The following is a 24,238-nucleotide window of genomic DNA, read 5'->3' as shown; positions in this document are numbered from 1 at the left end:
TGAAATGCGAAATGCCGGACATTACAAATTTTTTAAAAATGCCTGTCGGACAGAATAAAATGGTTAAAAAAGAGAACATGTCCTCCTTTTGCCGGACAGATGGTAACCCTAATTATACTTATATCCAATATTCTTCTTATTTCAGTTCTAACATTTCTATTTTTAGTCCTTTATTTATTTACCTATACTGAAGACAGTATCACCTGAAGCTTAGAGACTTCTGTAGCCTGTTTCAGAAAAGTATAATAAAAAACTCTAGGGGTGCTATTCATAGACATTTCGCAGCACGCGCTACGAGCGTACTAAGCTAGCCCCGGCTATCCAATGGTTACTAATACAGAATTCAAATCATATTCTATCTCTAACAATGGTTTATGAATACAAAAAACGCTGATAATCCACCGAAAGCCCGCGCTCAAAATGTCTATGAATACGGCCCTAGTAGTTTACTACAGTAAATTTATATTTCTGCGTAAGTTCATTTTCATGTGTCATAAAATTTTTAGTCTAGTAGACTACAGCCTACTTGGACTCTCACTTTGAGAGAGGAACAGAGATTAAGGGTGTTTGAGAATAAGGATCTTAGGAAAATATTTGGAGTTAAGAGGGATGAAGTTACAGGAGAATGGAGAAAGTTACACAACGCAGACCGGCACGCATTGTATTCTTCACCTGACATAATTAGGAACATTAAATCCAGGCGTTTGAGATGGGCAGGGCATGTAGCACGTATGGGCGAATCCAGAAATGCATATAAAATATTAGTTGGGAGGCCGGCGGGAAAAAGACCTTTGGGGAGGCCGAGACGTAGATGGGAAGATAATATTAAAATGGATTTGAGGGAGGTGGGATATGATGGTAGAGATTGGATTAATCTTGCTCAGGATAGGGATCAATGGCGGGCTTTTGTGAGGGCGGCAATGAACCTGCGGGTTCCTTAAAAGCCAGTAAGTAAGTAAGTAAGTAAGTAAGACTACAGCCTACTTGACAGTACTTACGAATATACCATCTGGTTACCAGATTCTAGTAGGATGACATATACGCTGTTCCGTTCAAACCTCCCACGTTTTAACTAACCATTGCTAGCAAGGTAATACAAAATTATGGAATGGGAGTGGTACTAAAAGAAATAGAAATTGAAAGAATTTTTATTTATGTCGCGCCATAATCGCATAAAGCAAAATGGCGACTCCGCAGCAGCGCGCACAATCTGTATTCTGGTATGCAGAGACAAATCAATCATTATAGTGCAAAGAAATTACCGGAGAGAATTTTGAGAAGATGCACCTGATGGGAAAACCATTAAGGCATGATGTGAGAAGTTTCTGGCGACTGGAAGTGTTAAAAAAACAGTCCGGTGGTTCTCGTCGACGTGTTTCAGAAGAGGAAGTGGAAGAAATTCTAGCGGGATATCAGAGAAGTCCGCGTAAATCAATTCGCCAAGCATTCCGGTAGTTCAGCCTTTTCTTAGTGGGCCTAGTAGTGGCAGTGAGACTGACGTAGCTACTCTTTATGATAAAACACATAATTAAGTATTGAAGCTTAACCCTTTTTATATCCGGTATTTAATACTTCCGGCTTGCCATTTGACTCAGGATTGAACCATAATACAGTGTTTAGAATTCTGAAAGACAACAAATTTCATTCATACCATAGTCATCTCCATCAGGAACTTGGGGGACATGACTTCCAGACTCGTGTTGATTTCTGCATCTGGTTTCTAAACATGGACTGTGATTTCGAGCTCAGAATTCTGTGGAATGATGAGGCAACTTTCAAAAGTAATGGTCAGGTGAATCTCTACAATGCCCATCACTGGTCTCCCGTTAATCCACACTGGCTACGTGACTGGATTACCAGCACGTGTGGACCCTCAACACATGGTGTGGTCACCGAGTCATAGCACCATACTTTTTTTGAGGAAAACTTGAATGGTAAAACGCATGCTTCCTGCGAAACATTATGCATCAGTTGCGCTTCGGTTAATGATGTGGCTTCAGCAGGACGGCTGTATGGCTCACTTTTCATGTAGGGCTCGACGAGTTATTAACCAGTTATTTCCCCTACGGTGGGTTGGGCGAGGAGGACCAATAGCTTGGCCAGCACGATCTCCTGACTTCGCTCCAAATGACTTCTTCTTGTGGGAGAGAATTAAAGACATGTTCTACCAGGTGTGTTCAACAACTAGAGAACACATGGAACAAAGAATTTGAGAAGCCTGTGGGTGTCTCAGCTGTGCTGAAGCGCAATCACGGATTTTAGGTGGTCATCAGAACATTGTTTAGCACAAGGTGGCGTACATTTTGAACACTTACTATGAAGAGTACGTACTACATAGACAACATGCAGCATTTCTCAGAAGATACCATTTTTGTTGCTTTGTGAGTAAACAATGATAGATAGAAAAAAAATTCAGTAAAAGTTGTTTCTTTTTAAAAGTAGTTTCCAACGGTATCTTCAATGACCCATGTTCTCATTTGAAATTTCGAAGTTGACCACAGGTACCCCTACTTCCAGTTTGTTACGGGACATGGTACTACCACCAATCGATTCTTTACAAAGGTTTCGGTTATCAAAATTTCTTTATGAACAACCAGTATCGTATAGTTTTCGAGAAAAAAGGCTAATACGCGTGGTCTGAAATACCTGGTATAGGAAATTAATAATTATTTATTATTTTACTGAAAATTGATTAATCTTTATTAAAAACTGAAAGAAGACATCAATTAGGGGAGACTGTTGTACCTTTAAACACTTTTCACATTTTATTTTTTTTTTTAATTTTGGGAAATGAAATTTTTTTAATGAAAAAATGCTTCAAATAATTATTGAAGATTCCTTTACAACTTCCTGATGTATTTTCCTGTTTTACAGATCTATTAAGGATGGAAAAAATAAAATGAAGGGATATGTAATGTGTTCAAAGGTACAACAGGATCATGTACCTTGGAACATACACTCTTGTAAGTTGGAACACATGGAATATAGGAGGGAATATATCTGTAAAAACTGACAATCATATTTAAAATGTATTTGCAATCATAAACCAGAGCAGACTTCTCTGATTTAGATTTTATTTCCTGGAGAAGAAATAGCTGCTTCAACAGCTTTCTTCAAGGCATCCAAATCAATTGGGGACCTCTTTAATTCCAGACTTACTTCGTGACATGACCTTAAAATAAAAGAAAAAGAAAAACGGATAGTATCGTGTAATTTGGAACATGTTCCATGGTACAAGATGTTTTGTGTTCAAAGGTACAAGAGGGTGCACGTTTAAACAAATATGGCTCCGAAAACTAGAGATTCTAATAAATCATGGAAATTAAAATATGTTATTACTCACCAGATGATAGGGAAGACACCGTACTTGAAAGATATTAACAAATGCATTCTGGTTTTGTGTTAGGAAACATACATCAATGAACGAAATGTTTACTTTTGGTACTAAAAAAATTCTTTTGTCCACGGAACTCACACTTTGCAATAAGTCAAACTGAAACTACGACCAGAGCTACTTAGCGGCTTTCTCTACAATCTACTTCAGTTTGAGTCCTCTAGGTAGCAGCAAAAATTAAGAAACAAAACATGTTCAAAGGTACACTATGCTAAAGGTACAACAGTCTCCCCTACTTATATTGTCTAGAGAGATTTTCTTCTTGAATATGTTACTTTTGTTACATAAAATGCAATGTCAAGTTAGAAGTATAGGCTGTTGTCTCAATAAAACGCTTGTCTCTGAGAAATTACTTTTTCATTACAAATTCGATAACTTTGTTACAAAAGTTTTAGGGCTTAAGAACAGCTATGGCAATTGCTTAGTAAAATTAACGTTTACTTGTTACAAATATAAAGAATCTAACTACTGAATTGTACATGAAAACGAGAAATTTTCCAGACAAAAATATCAGATTTAAAGAAATCTACAGAAGTTACTTTATAATTTATTTAATCCTACTTGTTTCGGAAATGTAACGAAATAAGAAAAATTATTTTTCGTGATAAATTTTAATACTTTTCGAGTAGATTAGTACGAAAGCAGTATCAATACTTTCATTTTTTGTCAGAAATAATAATTAAAAATGTAGATAGGGCTTTGTGGAGGCGGTAGAGTGAAATTACAGCTTCTCACGTGTTGCTGCAAAGGCATTTAAATTGTTACCCTTTTACAAGAGAACGAATGTATTGACGAAGTGATTCTCTGGAGATTCTTTTCTGGGTTATTGTCGAGGAAGATGTCGCTTCAATGATTTAACGCTTCACATTCGAAAAGAATACGACTCCTTATATAATTTGCACAAAAGATCATGCCTATTGGTTTTCACTGTACAGTGCTAGGAGATGATGACGCATTTTATTACTTCCATCTGTCGCATCTGGTGAATGATATCGGGTCTTTCTTACAGTTCAGTGCCCGGTCTCGAGCATTTTGTCGAACACCATGTTTTCTGTTACAACTTCCATTTTAAAGAATAACTAGTGAGGGAAATCCACTTGCAAGTTTCAGAGACATTATTTTGAGTGCCTTCAAAATCGGGTGTTGTAATGTTCAGAAAAGGTCAGAAACGGGTTATGTTAAATAACAAGAAATCATATGCTCATTAAGGCTTGATTCGAAGAAAACTTTATGATTGACTGTAATGTTGGTGCTTGTAATTACTAAACTATGAAATTCAACCACCGTCTAGCTCAGAAAGTCGGAATGATAAAAAGAAAATATTTTACTGATTAACTTTATAACGTCTTTACTGTGTGAACATTAGAAAATTATCTTTCTGAGTTGTTTCGAAGTGATGTTCTTCATTGTCCGAAGCCTAGTGATTGTCCTAGCGCTGTCTTCTTGTTTGCTTTTATGCTGGAGTGCGTTCATGATTGTGTCGAAAAGGTGTGTGTTTTGAAATTGAGTTGAGTGTTCAGGATGTGCTGAGGGTGTGTTTTTGTATGTTCGTAAATTCCATATTGTTTTAGAGTGTCAAGTTTCTGTTTTTTTTTTGTCTGCATGTGTAGTATTCTCATGTCAGTGTCTATGTTGCTGTAGTTGTGATTGGAGTTTGTGATGTGTTCTGCATAGGTTGAATTGTTGTGTAGTTTGCTTATGGCTGTGATATGTTCCTTGTGACGTGTTTGAAATGATCTTCCAGTCTGTCCAATGTAGCAGTCGTTGCAACTATTGCATGATATTTTGTATACATCTGTTAAGTTGTTTTAATTTGTGTGTATTGTCTGTGTGTTATGATGTTATAAAGTTAATCAGTGAAGAAAAAAGCATTGGTTTTATGGGCCTTGTCTAGTATATTGTAGAAGCTGTGTGGTAGGTAGGCGTTTCTATGGCAACTGGCCATTTGATGGAACAGCTCCATAAACTCAATACTTTTTTCTTAACATGGAATTCTCTATATATAAGTGTTAAAAGTGTATATAGAACAATGGAAAAAAAATATATATATATGGAACTTCAACTATTAAATGTTTTCTCCTATATAAATTTTCTGTCATTCACAGCTTGCAATCTCTTAATTTCAAAGCTAGAGTTTTTTTTTTCGTAACTGTTTGCTTCAATCTGTATACTATAAAATTGTCGATGCGTAAGGCCTACTTATAACAAAAAGTGACGTATGGTTTCATTTAGTGGTCACTGGAGTACATTTTATACATGAAATATCATTGGACGATCAAAAAGTGGAGAGGTGTGCGGTTAACGCCCTTTTAATAACTGAGCTAGGTGTTTCATTCTTAGGTAAGAAATTCGGACCGTTATATATACATATATAATATATATATAATAAATTTATATATTTAAATATCCTAATCTTGCCAATTCTAATAGTTCTAGTATCAAATTTAAAAAGTTATGTATAGATTTTATAAATAATGAAAAATTGTAAATTCGAGTTATATATTCTTATTGTGTAGTAGACATAAGAAATTGTATGATACACTTCTTAATTTAAATTCAGGAATCCGCCCCTGAGCATGAGTTCTACTCTTTCAGGAGTGAGCTAAAGTTTCATCTGTTTAATTATATTTTATGTTACACTTATTAGCAAAATAAATACAAATAGAAAATGAATCGCAGACTAACACCATTTATTGACAAACTCGGTGAAATTTTATCAGCAGGATTGTCGATTTCAGCACATACCGCTTACAATCAGCGGATACTCTCCTTCGTGTATTTGATAACAGGAAAATCAATCCAGGTCAATGGAGCACATTGAGGTACTTTTCCTCATATCTGGATTAGTGGTAGGGATGTTAAATATTAACATTAAATGAAAACATAATTAAGACAATAGGTTTTGTCACGATCTTTATTAAGAACAATTATTTGTGTTATTACATTAAATATAAAATAAATATTGGGTGTCCGGATGAAAATAATCAAAAGGTATTTACAATAAATACAAAAAAACTACTTCCTATAGTTGTCAGATTCTAGTTCTAGAACCGAAGATTTTCCGAGTTGGAGGTTCATGTTAATATTGCGTTCTAAAATAGAGCTTAACACTAGGGGTGATATTCATAGACATTTCGCTAGCCCGCGCTACGAGCGTGCTAAACTAGCTCCGGTTATCGACTGGTTACTTGTACAGTATTCTTATATCATATCATATCATATCATATCATATCATATCATATCATATCATATCATATCATATCATATCATATCATATATCATATCATATCATATCGCTAATACTGGTTTATGAATACGAAAAACGTTAGTTCGCTGATCATCCACCGGAAGCCCGCGTTAAGAATGTCTATGAATACGGCCCTAGTAATTCACTTGAACTTGGCTAGCTACAACACGCATGTAGACTAACCTTCTTGTGCGGGTCGGAATTCTCTACCGACCTCGGCCAAGGTCACCAGCTGGCGCATGCGCTAGATCGCTAGAACAATAGGGCCATATTCATAGACATTCTTAGCGCGGGATTCCGGTGGATGATCAGCGAACTAACGTTTTTCGTATTCATAAACCAGTGTTAGCGATATAATATGATATGAATCCTGTATAAGTAATCAGTCGATAGCCGGGGCTAGTTTAGCACGCTCGTAGCGCGGGCTAGCGAAACGTCTATGAATTGCACCCATAGTGACCAGCTGAGGTGTCTTACGAAACTCTGTGTGCACTCAAAGCAAAAGAGAGGAACACGGACTTTGCAAGCTCTATTGCGTTACAGAGAGATATGAATAAAACTTCAAGAGATTTCCTTTGCGATGGCTTGAGCCGGAAGTGAGTAATTTCTTTATTTATGATATCTTTCATCCGAACATCCAAATATAAAAATACAAATCGTATACATAGAAATACAGCTATGGCAGTTATCCATATTTGCGTCTGTGTCTATAAGACATTAGAAGACAAATCGTTGGCTCAATATTACAAGGTTCTATGCCTATATCAGAAATATTACTACATACAACCTTGTAACATTTAGCTAGCGAAATATAAAGTTAAAATTTAAAACAAATAGATGCCAAGTTTCAGTCTGACAAGTGAGAATTTTGTTATAGTAATGAGTGAGTAGAATAAATTCTGTAATCTCTTGCTGAACGTGACATCATTGTTTCATAAATATTGACTTCAGGATGCATTCAAACTACACAACTCAATTACATGAAATGGGGAAGTTAGGCTTCTGAACGCCTCATATACAAGAAAATTGTACAGCAACTGCTGTATTTATTTGTATTTATACCACTTTTGTGCATCAGTTTCTGGTGCCAGTTATACAACATAACATTTTACATAGTTATAATCTCAGAGCTGCGGAATCACATCCAGTGAAAATGTATCCAGAATCTTTAGAGCAGCGGTTCTTAACGCTTTTAGGCCAAGACTCAAAGTCAAATAGACCATTAACTTGCGCAACTCATGTGTCTGTTTTGAAGTTAATCAGTGCTGATGTGACAATACCGTATACTAAAAATTTGCTACTCGTAGTTTTCAGTCTGCGCAACATGATCGTATTTTCATTATAGTTCTTGAAAATGTAGTTCTGAAAAGTTATGTAGGCCTAATTTTAAATTGAGCACTTTAATTTACTTTTTAATTGATTTAATTTAAGCTACGGCGACAAATATTTCGGTCGGGACCCATAGGTTAAGAACCTCTGCTTTATAGAATACCCTCAAAAATCTTTGCTACAGTTCTAGTCGTCTTTACCCTCATACTTAGAAGAGAATGTTCCACATTATCAAGATGAAACCACTTTTAAAGTTTATACACGTCTAAATACTGCAGAAAAAGTTTTCTCCAAAAATTTACAATAAAAACTGTAAGACGCAAAAGATACTAGTACTGAACAAATTTTGTACTAATTACCAACTATGACATACCATATGCATCACATCTTAAGCTAAATAGAGGCAGATTGTTAACCTGTAAGTACCGACTCTGTTCACATAATATATATCAGATTGGTCATTCTCATGTTATGAAATGACAACATATAAAAGAGACAAACACCAGGATCGCCGTTCTCGAAAATGAATTTTTTGGTAACGACCGCTAAATGGAAGTATTGCTGCAAGCTAATTACTCCATGCAATTTCAGTAGGGTTATAACATGACTTCTTTTGCAGTCGCTTGATGGCAGCATAGTGGAATTGATAAAAGTTGTCATGAAAGGACATTAGATTGATCAATCTGTTAAATGTGACCAGAAGTACCGGTAACATTTCAACTATAATGTTTATTATCTATCTATGGCTCTTCGGCCCGTTTTCGGGCCATGGTCTCCCCAATTCTTCCTCTCCATCAACTATAATGTGTCTGTTATGAACTCTTTCAATATTATTTATCCCTAACTATTCAGTATTACGTACTTCATTTGTCCGGAATCTGCGCCTTTTTAGAACTTTCTTTGAGTGTCCGAATGAGTAAGTCATATTGTGACAAATCGGACTAAGCTGGGGATAGGGGGGGGCAGAGCTTTCTCCTATTAAGAATTCATTTCACCACTCTCTGGTCATCTTTGGACGGATTTGGAATAACACTATCCGTGTTAACAGATGACTTGACATCTACGCACTTCTTATCAATAATACCAAACTATTTTCAATTGCTCTATGTAAGGCAATTGTCACATAACATTTGACCATATGTCAAGGACAGCAGACCATGTAGGACGGGGCAAAGGGATTTCATTTTGATCATGCTTTGTATGAAGTAATGCATAAATGGAAATGTTTGAAATATAGCGAAAAATGTTTCGTTGTACAAATACTTGAGCAGGTTTTGTAATTGTCGTTAACGAAGACAAACCATATGCATTACACCTGATGCTACATAGGTAAGTTGTAAGTCACAGTTAAATTCGGTTTGTCTCTTATGAACTATTTTTGTGGTTTTAGGTATTAATCGTGTTTGATAATGAAAGTCGAAGACAACATTACTGATTCACGTTGCTACAATAGCCTGGCCAAAAGTCTAAAAGTCAGTCAGTGGTTTGTAAGTTTATCTACTACACTTTCAGAACCAGTTTGTTTTTGTAGCATATAGCTTTACATACAGGTCAACCATAAGTAATACCATTAATTTCAAGGGGTTATTCTTTGGTTTATTTAAAATAGAAAAGTTTAATACAATTTTGCTCGATTTTGCTTCCTTTTCGAGAAAAAAAATTGATTTATATTAAACGTTTCATAGCGTATTTTGGGAAAGCTATTGATTTAATTCCCAATGTGCTTAGTCAGTTTAAAAGAGCAATGTATTATGATATAAATTATTGAAAGAATTTTAGTTTCGTCCTTTAAATGTACAGAATTTTTATCCAAAAATGTAACATTTTAAAATTCATTTGCAGAACGAAAAGTTGCATATTTTGTTCGGATCAAATTTCTGCACATTTAAAGGACAAGACTAGAATTATTTCAGTCATTTATTATAATAATATATTGCCCTCTTAAATTCACTGAGCATGTTGGCAATTAATCAATGGCTTTCCCGAAACACGCTATAAAATGTTACATATAAAACATTTTTTTTCTCGAAAAGGAGACAAGAACGAACAAAATTGTATTAGATTTTTTTGTTTCAAATATCTCAAAGAAGAACCGCCTGAAATTAATGACAATACTTACGGTCCACTCTTTATAAATATGAAAATATCTTATAGTACCATTTACATTACCGTAGGTTTACCATTATTGATAAGTATTGAGTTTAGATGATAAGAGTCTGCTCGAGTGATTTGTGTACTAAGTCTGAAGTCCTAAGTTTTATACCTTTAAAGTCATGATGACTAGTTTAAATAAAATTGTCTGATTGTTATTGTAGTAGATCTGTGCATGAATTTTTAGGGGAGGCCTAGATATGTGTCCATTAACAATTCCCTTATCAGTTTGTCTTCTGGTTGTTTCAGCAATAGAAGTTATTACGATATGAGGAATGAAGGAGTAAGCTAGGATACGATGAAGGAATTATTAAGATGAAAGAACACATTGAGATGGCAAAGGGACATAATTAATGAGGTAGCAAAGAGGCATAAATGAGGTTGACAAACGGAAATGCCCGGAAAGATTTAGAGCTGTAATCTACTCAGTAGAAGCAAATGAGGGAGAGCTGAATTGAGTTATCCTGTATGGTTTGAAAGTACTTATATAATTTAATTCATCATCTTTTCGTCTCTGAATAGATTCTTAAGTTTAAAGGGGACATTAAAATAAAAAAAATAAGAACACAATTTTCACTATCATTTTATGTCTCCCTATAGACTCCACCATTTAAAGGAACATTAAATAAAAATAAAAAATACGCCACCTTTAATTGACAGAATTTTTCAGTTTCGAAGTGACGTTAATATTCGTATTTGTAACGTGAGCTGTCGTTTTTGTGTTTTATTACGTCATTAAGACAAAATAATTGGCAAGAATTTCATTTCAGCATTTTGTGATATATAACTTAGGCTTACAAAATGAATACATATATCTGACGAATAGTTTCCTGAAAGTTGTGCTTACAATGAACAACGCAATGGGATTGAAGCATCCATTTGCGAACAGCAAATACTTCGTTATATACAGGGACACAACCATGGCTGGTTTTGCCTCATCAAATCTAGCCCAGCGAACCAAAGCGACCCATAAATGGAAAGGAGAATAAGTAAAAACAAACACAACCGCTAGTGCCATCATAACTCTGGCACTTCTGTTTCTTGTCTGCTCTTGTATCCTTTGCCGGATCTCCCCTGGCATGTGTTTCGCACTCAGTTTCAACCTCCTAGCTATCAAATAACAGAAGATAAACATCACCAGAGGAAGGAGTGCACAGTACAACACTGAATTGAGGATTACTACATAAGAAACAGACTCGTCTCTCTTATCGACGTAGCAGACAGGTTCATAGAAATTTGATGAAGATATACTGGCATAGGCCACTGTGACTGGAAGGAGCCATAGACAGGTTAGGCATGGGACTATGAAGTTTATAGCAGGGCTGTAGATCTGTGAAGACTTTCTGAAACTTGGTATAATTAAACTGAATCGCTGGGTAATGAGGCCAATAACAGCCAGTGCACTTTTGAACCTCAAAAACTGACGAACAGCAAGGACCATCCGACACGCTGAAATGTTACTTTCTGAGCCATTTTCGTAATGGAAGACCAGGTGAAGGGGACCATTGATACTAAGATTTAGAATATCGCAGATTGCGAGATTAATGATCATAACGTTGGCTGAAGTCCGGAGTTCACGGTGGCGGATGAAGAGCATCAATAACATTCCATTACCAAGCATACCAACAACCAGTATGACTGAATACACTATTGGATCAACAGTGTACCTCAGCATCTCGTATTCCCGTGTCTTTCTCCAGGGAGCATACTCGTGCATGTCCAGATTTCTCCAGCTTTTGAAAGAAACATACTCAAGCTCTGTGGGTGAACTTAAAATCCACGTTAAATTCTTCAAGAATTCCTTGACCTCTTGTATAAAAATTATCGTTTCATTGGCAAAACTGGTTGTTATAGTCACAGATGTATTCGCATTTATAGAAATAGATTCATTCGTTTTGTTGTAAGACGTTTTGTAGTGCAGATTGTTCTGTCTTGTGGCAAATTTTAAGAGCGTCTTTTCTACTTCATTTGTTTTGTTTAGCACTGCATAGAGATGAGACAGAAATGTAATGTTGCTAAAGAGTAATTTAATTCTATCTCTCTGACTTTGTGTTTGAGATAAAAATTCGTAGAAATGTTCGTTATTGATTAATCGTTTAATATAATTATTGAGGTTTTGCGGAACTGTAGAATTATTTAAAATGGAATACACTTCAAATTGTTTGCATTTGAAAACATTTTCATCTTGCAACGTACTGGCAGTTTCGTAAAGATTTTGATCTCTGATTAAGCACTCTTTAATTTTATTTATTTTATTAATTATATCCAACGGAAAACTTGGGTATTTCGCAGTTTGGTTACTAAAGTTCTTCAGGAGTTTCTGAGTCGTGTTCCAAATGTCTAAATACTGAGGTTGAATTTGTTCATCATCAAGCTTATGGCTACTGAACTGTGTCGAGACTTGATTTTTGTCAATATTTTCTTCACTGAAGTATGGGTATTTGTCGGTAACATTAATGGTTTTAGGATCATCGCTCATGGTTGACGCAAGCTCGTAAGACGGATTGCTCGTTTCGTTTGGTGCTTTCATGGTTCGTAGAGGCTTCATTGAAGAAGTTAGCTTCGCAGCCGATAACGCCATAAACTGTGGAAAAATAATCAAATGCGCTTAGTTAAGGTACTATGTAATTTGAATTACTGGAATATATTTTAATAAGAGGAAGATGAATTTTGGATTATTCAAGAAGTTTTGATTGGAATGGCGACGTTTTAAAGGATGGATTTATGTAAATCTTAAGATTAAAATGTGTAGTCAAGAGTACCGGTACCGGTAGCCTTTTAATTTTCAACATTATATATAATTTTTCCTTGTTCTACAAGAATTCGGTCCTTTGACCTGCTTTGTCATCGGAGGAAACTCTTTCTGTGAATCGTTCTCTTACGATTTGGAGTAATTTATTTCTGAAGTGATCATTTGACGACCGCACATAATTTCCTACGAGAGAAATTTGGAATTTTATTCCAGGTTTCTTTTGAATATACTTGTATAATACTTGAATCCAGTTTCCAAATGAAAGAATAAGGATATACTTTTATGATTGGGAGGAAAGTGTGGGTTAAACTGTTAGCGAATATAGCGTTGCAACATTGAGGGATAACGATAGAATTCACTGGGATCTCTTTTGGCGCTAAAGTGACGTTAGTTCTCGAGGGTAATGAAACAAAATTTATCTTGACAGCCACATGCACTGAATGTTTCTCTGTGGACTAGCGGTCAGTTTGTTTTTTTTTTTTAGTAATTTTTATCACTTAATGTCACACTACAATTCAGTAGCAAACAAATTGGGAGATGGATTGTGAAGGACTGTGGATTCGACGTCACGCAGCACAGGAGGTGCCCTATTTTTCGTTAGGGAGATGATAATGAAAGGGGAATTGTGGAAAACGTTGGTGGTATGACGAGGGGAAAAACGGGAGAGCTCTGGGAAAATTGTCACGGCCTCAGCTTTTTCCACCACAAATACAATTCCGTCATCCCCGAGATTTGAACTGGAGTCGCAGTCGTCTAAAGTCAGTGCTATGCTAATTGAGCTGTCAAAACAGCTGCGCCTGGACTAGCTTGTCATACTGTTATTGAAGTCACGCTATTTTTTAATATTATTGGAAGGATTGTATTTTCATTTAGTATACGTTAATTTAATTAAATAATACATTTTTCAGTACTTGTGAAGTTTCCACACTGCACCGATAATAGTGAGTTGAGCTTACAAGCCAGGAGGCACGGATTAAAGTACCATTCTACCCTGAATTTGTAACTTATGTTGGGCAAGGCCGTTGCCCAGACAACACCGGGGTTTTCTGCAGGAATGTCAGTTCTCCTGCAATATCCCAACGATTTTCCACAATTATTATCGTCATTAATTACGAGTGTAATGTAGATCCACCGCGTGTGGTGCATTCTGGATGGTCTCAGACGAACTGAGTGGTGTATGATTCTCGGCACTAGCGAAATCTGAGCTGGGGCGATTAACGATAAATTATGGGGCCCTGTCATTGGAAAAAAGAAATAATAAAGACCTAATTGCATGCTACACCTTGTACTATCTAAACACACAGCAGGCCGTTAAATACTGGATGAACAATCCTTCGCGCGCCCGTGCTTTGCAGCTCACGGCTAATCGACGGAATCAGCTGCTAAGATTCCCGCCTCTACCGCACTGAAGGTCGCGTTAGGCGCCAGAGTGAGTTATAGTCCTGCAATGTAAGCACATATTCTTTATATGACATAATACAATATGTTAATTAAGTTAATATGGCCAAATTCAGTTGTTCTATTCACAAAAACGCATTCATGTAGGCCTATAATTCATATGTGCGTACAGAATCAGGACGTGCTGTAAGAAGATTATTTCAAGACAGATTCTTGGTGCCCAAGTTCCAAATCGAAGTTTGATTCAAAGTGTATCAGTGTTTAACAGTAATAACTTACGCGAAAAGCTGTAGGTAGATTTACTACGGACTTCGTAACACCCGTTCACCGCGGTTATCGTCTTGACTCGCCCAAGACGCGCAAGCAGTAGAAGCGGGCGCGCGGAGAATTGTTCACTAAGTATTTGAAACATTTGTATGTTAGGGTGTGGTTTGTAATAATTAGGGCCCGGATCTTTACGTCTAATGAACCTTTATCTTGCGTTTCTTATCGGTACGTCTAAAATAACTTTTTGTCTAGTGTTTAGGAACAATATTTGGGACAAAATATTTGATATAGTAAAACAAATTATTAATTTCATGTTTTTTTCTTATTATTCAACTGAACATAAGACAAATTTTAACAAGTATTTTATACAGCATCCTCTAGCTATACGTACCTATTGCAATGTATCAAGATACATGGGTAACTGTGCATTCCAGTTCATTATATTTAATTTACTGCAATAGCAAAATCGATTGATTTGTACTGATAGGTTCAAAACCTAAAATCTTTTAATCCCCCCCCCCCTTCTCCCAGTTATACAGACCATAGCGTTGAAAATGATAGTTACCTTATATGAGAGTTTTAAAAACTTTTTCGTTTATTAAATCTAGGGGGATTGAAAAATTCGTCTTTCAGACTTTAATAATCTAATTGCTCATTTGTTTTTTATGTTCCCCCAAGTAAAAATCCAAAGGCGTGAGATCCGATGATCTCGAAGATCTGGTCAGTAACCCAAATTTAATTACGTAATGCAATTTTGTAAGGAAATATTTTCAACGAATACTTCTTATAAATATGTTTATATTTACCCTATTCTATCTATCACCGGGTTAAAGGTTATACAGGTACATTCAACATCATATGAGGAAAATCGTTCCAAAATGAGTTTTCTCTATCTTAGTATTTAATTTCGTCACGTGAAAAGATCCGGTCTATTCCGCGGTTTAATCACGCTTTAAACCAACACTTCCTTTGAGTTGAGAGAAAATCGCTTTATTATGTCATCGTTGGACATTTGAATTCTGGATCAAGAGAATGTAGAAAAATGGTAATATTCAGCTTGTTTAAGAATTAAGAAAACACGTTTTCAAACTATATTCCTTGTATAATAAACTTTTTCTACTACAGAGTGATCCGTTTGGGTATGGATAAAATAAAAACACCGTAAAACATTTACTACTGAACTTTGAAACTTTGTGCATACAACACTGAAAGATGGGAGATTCCTCACAGCTCAACATGGTCCCCATTGCACACCCTACACAACTCATAACGGTGATGCAATTCAGTCCAAGTCCGTTGTAACATAAGAGGGGTGATTTGTTGAAAAGCTTGAGTAATTTTTACTCTCAGATCGTCAATGTTCCGGGATTTCTGTGTATAGACAATGTCTTTAACAAAACCCCACACGAAGAAATCAGGAAAGGTTAGATCTGGGGGGTTTGGGGACCAAGCCAAGAGATGGCTGCTTCTCGTACTGGGTTTCGCCTGCGATCTCCTGCATGTTTTATTAACACAGAACCTGTTTCTGCAAATGTTCGATACCACAACATTATGGAATCGTATTTAGGTACATTACGCACACCATTCTCACGTCGAAATTCCCTTTGAACTCTTTTAACACACTCAAATTTAGCATACCAAAGAATACATTGTGCCCGCTGTTGATTTGTAGTAACCATTTTAATCATCTATGATTTTCATTTGTCCTTTCAGATTACTCATTGTTGATTGTCATATATGAAAGTCCCATCTTTTAATCATAATATAACCAGCAAGAAATTTTCCTACTGTCATAATAGTTTTATAATAATAAATTAATATTATCCATACCCAAACGAATCAGACTGTATATCTGTTAGAAGCCTTTACATTCTCACAAAATCCTAAACAATCCTGTAGTCTCAGTTGGATTTATTGGTCACAAGACACTTTTGTTCGTAAAGGAGAACATTGATGAAATGAAATACAACCGATACGTAAACGTTTTCCCCTTAATGAAGGACAGCGTTTCTTTCTTCGTATATCCACGATTTGGAACTGTCGACTTAGCTCAAATTCGTAAGAAGTAAGACTAAGTACATTAATGTACTTTAAGAATTCCTTGCGTTGAACCAGAAAACTTTATATTCAATGGAGATCTGACAGTGACACGATGAAACCGCGATTTCAATAGCATGTTGTCGTTTAGTCAACTGTCAGAAGACAGGTCTGAACCTCACAAGTGTTACCAACAAGGCACCATTTGTGAGGCAACTAGGCCAGGAGATAATGACGTAAGCCAATAGCATGGAACACATTTGATTAAACTGGAGGTCGTTCTGGGTCTTCCAATCAGTGTTGGACTCGACGACACTGACAGGAAATCTACTTAAGAAATTTAGTGATGGAAGAATCACGTAGTCATAACTGTCTAATTTATTCACATGGCATGACATCTGTGGCTATATCCTGTTATTGAATAGGAGTTTAACTGGGTGTATATCAGTTGCGTGCGAAAGGATTAAAAATTAATCAGTTGGGCACGAACTGCTTCGACGTAAACAAATCAGTTGCGCGCGGGCGTTCTCCATGTAGGCACATCAGTTGCGCATACTTTCGTTTTTGCAATGGGGGAAGTACAGACCTTCTGGTCCGATAAATATTTTGCCTCATTCTGGAAATATCTTGGCTAGTAATGTGACCTCCCGTGTTTGAAACTTCGGTTCTGATAACTTAGGCCTTTCTTTTTACACTGTTAGAAACAATTTGTCTAAGTTAACAGTTATCTTGTGGTTGTGATGAATTCCATTGTTGAATAATATGTGCGAAACTGTTTCATTAAGATATGTTCTTATTTTGCAAGTTTTAACTGTGCACCTCCATGTCATTGCTCTTTATGTTTCACGATCTTCTCTAAACTTAGGGCTATATCCATTTAGTACTACCAAATTATATTTCTTCTCGCTTACTATATACATATAGAAGCCGCGCCCACTCGAGCCCAGCGCTATCAAAGAATGCGGAAGGCTTTGAGGTATAAAGAGCCGACGACAATGTCTTGCAGCTATGGATTACAGACGTGGACAAATTATTTGACTAAATTAATTATTTGTGCAACAAGGATGTATTTATCGGTAGAAATAATGAACAACAATATATTTTGCACAGAAATAATGAACAGAAAATTGAGTCTGGAGGTTACTAATATTTTATGAACATTCCCTTATTCTTTATTAACACGCTGATTTTGTCAGAGATGCTGGAAACCAAAATTTGACCTTTCTTTGAATATCAGCATCATTTAGCTAGATATCAGACAGTGCTTAAATGAGCCCATGTTTTGTTGTAAGCCTCTTTTTGTTCACTTTCTTCTTCAGTATAGATCACAGATTTTTAATTTCGTTCATGTCCGGTCTTCTTGCAGGCCATGGGAGAACAGACTGTTGAATATCTTCTGCAGTATATAATTAAAACACAGTAATACCAACACAGTCAGAAGAAATATACTTAACCATTGGAAAAATATACCAGAAGATGTAAACAATCATATTTAAAACAATAGATGTTTTGTGAATTGTACTGATAGCTGATATGACGAATTATAAAATTATGTTTCAAAGATAAACGTTTTAGTCTAATAATTTGTTCACGTCTGTCTAATAAACGCTGTTGCGAACACGTCTTGATGCTAATCAGTACATTATTCTTCAGTGAGCACGTGTTTTAGTTGGATGTTTCTGCATAGAGTTATTATTTTTCTAGTTTTATTTGATAGTGTGTAGTTAATAGTTTTAATAGTATTGCATAGTGTGGGAGACAGCGATGACGACGGCGTGTAAAGGTGCGTTTAATCTAATTAAATTTAATCTAATTTGTTAGTATAAAGTACGGCAACAACACTTCACAAAACAACTGCCTCCCAGCCTTTTTTTAATTAGTAGGAAGTTGATCAACAGTGTTTCTTGTCGCTTACAAAGGAAAGCGCCTGGGTTCGAAAGAACGCGGCCTCTTTATATGCTGTTATGATGTGTAAACGTCCATCGTGAGTAACATGCGAAGAATGATTAACCGTTAAAATAAATTATGAGACATTTTGTCCTAATTTTAACTGTACACACCCTCATATTTATAAATTCGTTGACGCTATCATTCAGACACAAACTAGTGCGTATATTAAAATGAATGACAGAAATAATATTTCCAGGATGAATCCTACATATAGAAAATGGGAACAGTATATAGAAGAATTCCTTAATAAATACAAACATGGGAACATTAGTAGAATTGTTTCTTTAAAGAGAATTTCGTACTATTTATTAATATAAAAATAAATAACATAGATTGAACAACACACACAATTACCCCTGGTTTGTGGTCAAAACTTCGTTACATAAATTTTTGGTTTGGCAGAGATGCGTATGTACTGTATAAGGAGTTTCTTGAAATTTGTACTAACAATGAAGAGTGCAATTGGATTAAAACATCCATTTGCAAATAGCAGGTATTTGGTTATGTATAGAAAGAACCATTTGTAGGGATTATTTTGATCTATACGAATCCAACGTGCGACATTAATCCATATCTGGAATGGACAGTATGTTAAAATAAATACTACAGCAAGTGTCATTGTTATACGTGCACTCCTGTTTCTAGTCTGTTCTCGCAGGTGTTGACGAATCTCCCCTGGAATGTTCTCTCTGAGACGTCTAGCTATCAGGAAGGACAGGGTAAACATAATAGAAGGAAAGAGGATAAGATACAGAACAGAGCTTGAAATTACAACATAAGATATACTATTATCTCTTTTCTGTGAGTAGCAGATGGGCTCATAAAACCTTCGTAGCAAAAAGCTTGGCAGAGCTATTAATATTGGAAGAACCCAGACACATACAAGGCATACAACTGTGAATCTGAAACTAACCTTTCTGGTTTTCAAAGAATTCTTGAAACTAGGAACTACGAAAATGAATCTTTGAACTATGAGTGCTATAACAGCTAAAGCACTCTTGATTCTTATGAACTGCCGAATTGCAATAACCCACCGGCATATTGTCTCGTTCTGTTCGGTACCTTTCTCGAAGTGGAAGAGGCAATGAAGAGGAGCATTGATGCTGAGATTCAGGATATCACATACAGCTAGATTGATGACCATTACGTTTGCCATAGTTCGAATGCTGCGATGACGGATGAACAGAAACAAAAGCATGCTATTGCCAAGCATTCCTATTACCAGTATAATGGAGTACACAATTGGATCCAAAACATTTCTGAAAAGGTAACCATGGTATTTTGGTGGTTTCTCAATTTTTAGTAAATCTGCTGTAAAATGTCCATTTATATCTGTCGTTCTTTTAGTAATATAACATAATATATTTGTGCTTGAAACATTATACTGGAAAAAACTATTATTATGTACAGAACTGTGCAATAATCCAAATGCAGTTAAATTTTTTTTCAATCTCTGGAAAGGAACATGTTTGGACGACAAAAATGTATATACGTCAAAAGTTACTTTCCAAGGGTACATTTCCTTATATTTAATGGCTGAAATTATATATACTTTTTCAGTAAAGTTACCTTTATCAGCAAATTGCTCCCCACCTTCTATCTGTTTCTGAAATTTCGTGCCAACAATCTCTGAAAAATTGTTAAAGAATACACATTCTTCATTGACATTTTCATCAAGATTCTTATCAATAATTTCATAGAAATTTTTACTGTTGATAAAGAATTTCTCCGTATTATCACTTTTCTGCCAGTTTTCTTTAATTGATGGCCTGAGAATTCCTCTTCTATTGAATCTATTAATATTCTTGTTTATATTTTGACTGTAAGCGAATGTATACAGTCTAAACTTAGTCTTGCTGACACATTTTTTATTTTTACACTCTGAGAACTCTGATGATGTCCTGTTAGATACAGCACTTTCCCTCCAGCCTGCTTCTTGTAAATGTGTGCGAAGATCTATAATTTCTTCCGATGTTGGCATATTCCGTGGAATAACAGATGATTGCGTTGCCAGTATTGAAGACAGAACCACATTTAGCTGTGAAAAAGATTAATTTTTGTAGTTACGTCTGATATAGAAATATGATCGAAGATGACACTTTTTCACAATTCTTACGCGTTTTACAGCAATTAAATATCTTGTCATTTTTGGATTAATTACATTTATACCACTCACAAGGTCTTAATTAAGGATATGTTCATTTTGAATAAAATCTTTAATTTATAAGTATAATTTTAAGGTCATCTTCTAAGATTTTATTTTATAATTGATAATCAGTGGTGCTTAATTATTACGTTTTATTTTTATAACAATATTCATATTTAATTATATTTATTTGCTATTAATTTCCGGATCCTCGTGGTCATCCTCAATTAAGGCCTGACTCTGCTGCACCATTCTTAAAAATGAATGTTTCCAAATAAGAAGAAAAGTCATTGTCTATATTAAATACTCAACACGTTTTTTATAATTCCAAATTTTACAGTTCAAGTAGATGTATGTAATTAATTTTTGCACGAATGTATGTAAATTAACTATTCATAATTGTAATAATTTCTAACAGTCATTTTCTATTTTTTCAAGTGATACAAATGCTAAGTAAACTAACAAAAGATGGTAGACATGAAAAATAAATAATTGAAAGAATAACAAAATGAGGAGCAACAATAAGTAGCCTATATTAAATTGAATTTTATGGGACAAACAAATTTCAGAATCAAACAAAATGAATACACGGAGTGGAAGTTAAATAATCTTGCAGATTGAAAAGAACGATAGGGTACAAGTAAATGAATATAAAATCTATATTACTTTTTGTGATTAAATGCACGGTTGATTAGACAATTAAGTTTGAAGTTTCAGCAGTCCGGCAACACAGTCGCTAACACACACTACTCATAATACAGATATAAGAGTTCAACGATCTCAGTGAGTGTCAGTAGGTGAGCTGCTCTCTGCCAAGACGTAGCCACTTGCTCGCTTCGTACAATGACTTGAATTTAGAGTTAAAAAAAATTAAATTTACACGAAAACCGTGCACATTATTGAAATACGCCACGAGCGATAAATTATTCTTTATTAGATTCTCTATTGATATGCACAAAAATCATGATCCTACTCGCAACAGTTACCAAATAAGAGGTTGTTAAACATTTGGGAAACATTTTTTTAACTGTGAACTTTCCACCATTATTACGATGTAGTTTTTGTTACATACAACGTGAGCTATTCGCTCTGGATATCTGCAAGGCTATTTCACTTCCATTCTGTATAAAAATGTAGTCAGGAGTACACTAACCTATCGGGCAGAAATATGAATGCTAAATTGAAAGATAAAATCTACTGTAAATTGGCCTGCACTGAAATGAAAAGCAGCAGGGTGTTCAAGGTTGGATAGAGTGAGAAATGAGGAGATTAAAAGACGGGTAGAATATCAAGATTCTATTTTAGATTATGTGCATAACAAACAGCTGACATGATATGGATACATTAGAAGGATGGATGACGATCGACTCCCCAAACAAATTTTAGACTGGATACCAACGGGAAACAGGAGAAGAGGAAGACCAGTTGCACTTTTGTACATCAGTCCCTAACGAGTTCTTCAAGTGGTCAAACACCCGTGTAGCTCTTCCGGTTGCCGAGTTACAATTGTTGGAATGGCGCGAAACGTGTAATTTGTACCTCGCGTTCGCTCGCATTCTTCTCTTATCTCACGCGCGTGACTCCGAGAAGTCAATAACAGCACGCGCGTTCGTCCTCGCCCTACTGCATTGCATGCCATCTCTGCCGCCCCGTTCAGACTAGAGCTGGGGACGGAGCGAGTAGAACTGTTGAGTTACTGTTCGGTTCTATCGGTTTATGTGCTTGGCAGCGGAGCACCGAAGTTACTCGATTAACCGTAGCCGTTACCGGTCAGTTCAAACGTTCAAACGGAGTTCACGTATTTTACTTAATTCTAGCAGACAACAACGTAGGTACTCTTGTATTTGTCCACACCTGTGGAGTAACGGTCAGCACGTCTGGCCGCGAAACCAGGTGGCCCGGGTTCGAATCCCGGTCGGGGCAAGTTACCTGGTTGAGGTTTTTTCCGGGGTTTTCCTCAACCCACTAGGAGCAAATGCTGGGTAACTTTCGGTGGTGGACCCCGGACTCATTTCATCGGCATTATCACCTTCATTTCATTCAGACGCTAAATAACCTTGGATGTTGATACAGCGTCGTAAAATAACCCAATAAAATAAAAAAAAATAAACTCTTGTATTTAAATATTTTATGCTGCAGGACAAATTATTTCCTTATCGCCAAGGCGGGCTGAAAGGCCTCCTAGTATTGAAGAGGAGTTCATCCTATTATATAACCTGTCAAGTGGGCCTAATGAACACTGACAGTCTGAACATATTACTGTACATAGTAATAATAATAATAATAATAATAATAATAATAATAATAATTATTATTATTATTATTATTGTAATTAAAGTCCAGGATAACAGAGAAAGTATAGAATTGAACGGGTTACATCAGCTCCTTATTTATGCTTATAACGTGACTATATTAGGAGAAAATCTACAAAAAATTAGGGAAAACACGGGAATTTTATTTGAAGCAAGTAAAGAGATAGGTGTGAAAGAAAATCCCCAAAAGACTAAATATATGATTATGTCCCGTGACCAGAATATTGTACGAAATGGAAATATAAAAGTTGGAAATTTATCCTTTGAAGAGCTGGAAAAATTCAAATATCTTAGAGCAACAGTAAAAAATATAAATTACACTGGCAGGGGTGGACGCAAGGGGGGGGGATTAAGGGGATATATCCCCTCCCGAAATTTTGAGAAAAATACGAAACAAGAAACAAAAATAATAATGATTTTAATTCGCGAATGTACATAGGAACTAGAGGGTTTACCATGTAAATTCTCTTCGCTAAAATGTTAAATAAATGTATCTTTGCATTGAAAGAAATCCCTATATCTGGGATTTTTCTTGCCTCTGCTTCGCAACTCTGATCCACTGCCCACTGGAGAGCAGCACTTTTCTCTGGCACTTACTACAAGAGATCCAACGCAAGAGGACTAATAATATAACTCGTTATGAGTGACTAAGTGGCCAGGATCCGACGGAATAAGCACCATCTTAAATCACAAAGTGATTATTTTTCGCATATCATGATATGCACCTCTGCACATGTATGGACATTGTGCCATTGTCATACATCTCTATGACGCAGTGCATGAGGGTAGGCTATTAGAGGGAACCCAAGAGTGGAACTTAAACTGAGAGGATTCAATCCGACATTGGGATGGGAATCCGGTGTGGCTTAGTGGATAAAGCGTCAGCACGTAGAGTTGAAAACTCGGGTTCAAATCCTGGTGCCGGAGAGATATTTTCCCTGTTCCACTCTTCCATCATCATATGATGACGCAGAATTTCTGCACTGAAAAATTATCACATGTACTTCGGTACATCGTAATATAAGCCATACAGAAACCAACATTTTTGGTGTCTATGATTGTAGCTAGCCATGGTTTTAGCCTGTCACATGGTTTAGCCAGTCTGACATGCATTGATCTATGTGAGAATCTAGAAAGAGAACTGGAAGATTTTCGTTTAAATTTTCAGCCAGTGAACCTAGAGGCAAAAAGTGTTGCTGAACTTACTGGAATTACGCTGGAAATTCCAAGAACTGCAGAGAGACAAACACAGCAT

At 36.0% G+C, this 24,238-nt stretch overlaps 1 protein-coding gene across 3 annotated transcripts in view; it reads right to left on the bottom strand.

The window, feature by feature from the left end:
- Nucleotides 1-6,290: 6,290 nt before the first annotated feature.
- The window catches only part of LOC138693969 (neuromedin-B receptor-like), a 50,870-nt gene continuing 32,922 nt past the window's right edge, over nucleotides 6,291-24,238 (bottom strand). For 2 of the 3 annotated variants that reach the window (XM_069817720.1, XM_069817722.1), the window contains one exon: nucleotides 6,291-20,563. In XM_069817720.1, the coding sequence (XP_069673821.1) occupies nucleotides 10,888-12,702 (1,815 nt within the window). In that variant the 5' untranslated portion in view covers nucleotides 12,703-20,563 and the 3' untranslated portion in view covers nucleotides 6,291-10,887. The remainder of the gene's footprint in view (nucleotides 20,564-24,238) is intronic. The other variant, XM_069817715.1, reaches the window with a different exon arrangement.

This window comes from Periplaneta americana, chromosome 2 (genome assembly GCF_040183065.1).
Source record: "Periplaneta americana isolate PAMFEO1 chromosome 2, P.americana_PAMFEO1_priV1, whole genome shotgun sequence".
In the NCBI taxonomy this organism is placed as follows: Eukaryota; Metazoa; Arthropoda; class Insecta; order Blattodea; family Blattidae; genus Periplaneta; species Periplaneta americana.
This window is presented reverse-complemented; position numbering and strand designations above follow the sequence as displayed.